This window comes from Alligator sinensis, unplaced genomic scaffold (genome assembly GCF_000455745.1).
Source record: "Alligator sinensis unplaced genomic scaffold, ASM45574v1 scaffold667_1, whole genome shotgun sequence".
NCBI lineage: Eukaryota > Metazoa > Chordata > Crocodylia > Alligatoridae > Alligator > Alligator sinensis.
The window spans coordinates 375,826-379,320 of record NW_005842636.1 but is presented as its reverse complement, the minus strand read 5'-3'; the positions used below and the strand labels follow the sequence as shown (position 1 = coordinate 379,320).

Genomic DNA, 3,495 nt, shown 5'->3' with positions numbered 1-3,495 from the left:
GGGAAAGCCCTTGTCTAAGGTACATGGCTAATATTGGGCAAACATGCTGATGGGAACCTTTTTGTTTGTTTGTTTTGGCCCTTAAAAATGGGTGGATCTTCCTTTCAAAGGGTACTGGCACCAGGCCCGGTGGCACTGCAACATCAGGCTGGTGCGAGAAGGACTAGAGCCAGCCCTGACACCCTCCCTTTGGTGCCAGAAATGCTTTATCTTAGCCAAAAGGCCAAGATGCCAATGAGAACCCACCAGAAGGATTAAAGTTTTTTGTTTGTTTGGGGGTTTTTTTGAAAAATATATTTCTATAGATAGATAGACAGACAACCAATCTTACCAGTCTTCACAGCTCAAAACACAGTTTCAGAAACATAATCCTGTTACAAAACTCATTCCCATGCACCTATGCACCCACACACCCATTGCAATAGTCACACCTGCATACCTGTGTCCCTGTGCACCTGTCGTCATGCCACAATGATTAAGTTAGTGCAGCCTATCTGAATAAGACTTATGGTAGTGCCCTGGTAATGCCCATTGAGTGCAGTCCTTCTCACCGCTGACTCTTTTTAAAGTCATGTTAATCCACTACATTGTATATATTTTGACTTTCTCTTCACTCCCATAGCTGAGCTATACCTTTCTTTCCCATTTAAAATGATTCCTGTTTCTTCACCACCTTAAATGTCTGGAAAATATTATCAAATGGCACTAAATAATTCACCCAGAATCCCTTTGCTGGCCCCTCTCTTATCCTCATTCCTTATGCATATAGAGAGGTTTCCCTATTCCTCATCTGCATATAACATTTTGGAAGAAAACACCATCTCCACTCATGAGTGGGGGCTGATTACCACGTGGATCTTTTGTGGAAGCTCACTGGAGTACACACACATGCATAGTGAGCAACACTGAGCTGTGGGGTCACCATGGCTTGAAATGCTGTTGACTCTGTTGGGGCCCAACCCAATGACATATGTGGTAAATCATGAGCCTTTGGCTTTGGACTAATATCATGTATAGTTTGTTTGGCACAAGTAAGTTCCAAAGTACTATTTAAAAGTGTATTACTAGAGTACCTGTGCTAGAACTTACAGCAGTTTCCAAAAAGATAAAATGTATCCTTTCTGGATGAACTAAGTCTATGGGTACCATATGCAAACTGTTACAGCTATGTTTATTTCAAGGTCATCTTTTTCAAATTTGCTCCTCGCTTCTATGTCCTCAGGGAGAGCAGAATATGACAGTAAAGGGGAGAAAGGAGATGCAGTTGGGGAAGAAGGGGGGAAGAAGTTGTGGGGGTGGGGACATAGGAGCAACCTGATCCCCCCAGATTTATTTTCCCTGTTGTAACAATAGGAGGGTATGAAAGGGTGCTTGACACGCTCCTGTCACTTTAGGAGGAGAGGGTGCTTGAAAACCATCGTGCAGGTGTGGCAGGATTTGTTTGGGGAGTCACCTGACCAGAAAGGGGCCAGGCTTGAGGCATATAAGACCAGGGCCTGAGCTGGTTAGAAAGTAGCCCCAGGAGCCACAGGGAGCTCCTGGCAGCAGGGCTCCTAGCTGAACTTCTGAGCTGGGGATAAGCTCTGGAGGTTGCAGAAGGGACTAAGGGGTAGAGGAGGTTCCTAGGGGCCCAGTAAGGAGTCTGGGAGTCCAGAGAGGGGCTAAATGTGGGACCAGGGGGTCCCAGAGGGACATCTGAGTGGAATGTACATCAGCAAGTAATAACACTTGCAAGGCATGGGGCATGGTGTAGGGGTAGACGGAGTCACTCAATTTGCCCTTAAGGCAATGACCATGGGCACCTGGTGGTCATGAGAAGGAGATCAGGTTTCAGAAACCCTGGGGAAGCCTCCGTTATCTAAAAGTGAGATGCATCAAGGCATGGTGGATGAATGAAGGGGTGACTGTCCACAGACAACAGAGTGGATAAGGGCACCGCAGCCACCCCTGGAAGGGAACCCTATTACAGAGGGGAACAAATTAAAGGCAAACCTCCAATAATTAGATTCTCTACCTGGAAAATTGTATGAAATGTATACATTTTCCATATATAGAACCTAATTATTGGCTGTCATCTTATAATCAGGATCATTTTATATTTGAGCAAATATGGTAATTAACATTATGGGCCTTTTTCAAATCTCTATGTTCAAATACCTTTAACTTTAGGAGGAGATTGAAATCTGAATTTCACAGATGCACTCTACTTTTGTAGGGAGCTGAATTATCACATATTATTGCTCCTAATGCGCATTATCCATCCATAGATTTCAGAGATTTGTAAAGGTATAGGCATTTAATTGTGTCCATATTATAATTGGGGAAACAGACACAGAAAGTCACAGCAACTTAAGGCATAGTAAAAGGAAAATGCTTTTTTCAAAACAGTGTTAGGAACCGTCCAACACAATGGGAGTCAATTAATTCTGAAGACAAATTCTGAGGGATAAATCCCAAATCAGATAAAACCCCTGGGAGTGGGCTTAAATGAGGAATTTTTCTGGGATTAACTTTTAGAAGTTCCTATCCAGTCCTGTTCTAGGGATGGGATTGGTTCCTCAAGAGGAAGTGCTGGGGCCCTATTTAAAATGCAGTTGAATGCTCAAGGAACCATGCAGGCCTATGGTTTATTGGATGATATCCATATTGGCTGAGTGCTCCTGATCGGTCTGCCCCCAATGCCCAGTTGTTTGCCCAAGATTCCTGTTATAAGGGAATAACTCCAGCTAGGCGGGTTCTAGACAAGCCCCTTTGTTCTGAAATCTGACAAGTATGTGGCTCTGGTTGAAGCCTAGAGATGTCACTTGCATCTATGCTGTAGTAAGGTTGAAGTTATGCCTTGACCTATCTTAATCTAAATCCCATTTTAGGTTCAATATTGCAGTCAGCTGAACGCTCTTTTTCACTGGTGAAAGGTGGAAGGGCAGAGTATGCTGGAGCTCTGGCCTGGGAGAAAAAAGGGGCTTTTCCAGGGCAAAAAGTATTCACAGACTGGCTGGAATCAACAAAGGAGAATCCTGTTGTGGTTAGTTATGAGGTAAGAGTAAAAAACATTAGCAGGAAATAAGGAAAATTAATCTACTGTTGAAAGAGATAGAAGGCCTTCCATTTTTAAGCCACTCCTGTGTATTAGGGTGCATACATTCTGGGAAGGTAGGGGAGGTTAGATTAAGTTAAAAATGGCCATCTACTCTAAAGTAAATTGGGATGAGGAGGCTACTGGGGGGGCTTGGGGTGATCACAGGGGGCATGCAGGCTTTGAGGGCATTGCCCCCCCCCAGGGGGGGCAAGCAGGGTCCATGGAAGGAATTGGGTAAATTGGGGGGGCAGGTGAGGTCTGCAGGATGGATTGGGGTTAAAAGGGGTCTGTGGGGGGATTGAGGGATTGGGGAGGTAGGCAGGGTCAGTGAGGGATTGGTGGGGGTCCAGGAGGGTTTGGCAGGATGAGGGAGGTTGGTGAAATCTATGGGTGGGAATGGGGGAGGGTCTTGGGGA

At 45.0% G+C, this 3,495-nt stretch overlaps 1 protein-coding gene across 1 annotated transcript in view; it reads left to right on the top strand.

Moving 5' to 3' along the window:
* Positions 1–3,495, top strand: part of LOC102376310 (complement component C6-like) — a 51,336-nt gene that overhangs the window by 25,160 nt on the left and 22,681 nt on the right. The window contains exon 11 of the mRNA XM_014524592.2: positions 2,871–3,037. Coding sequence (XP_014380078.1) covers positions 2,871–3,037 — 167 coding nt within the window. The remainder of the gene's footprint in view (positions 1–2,870; positions 3,038–3,495) is intronic.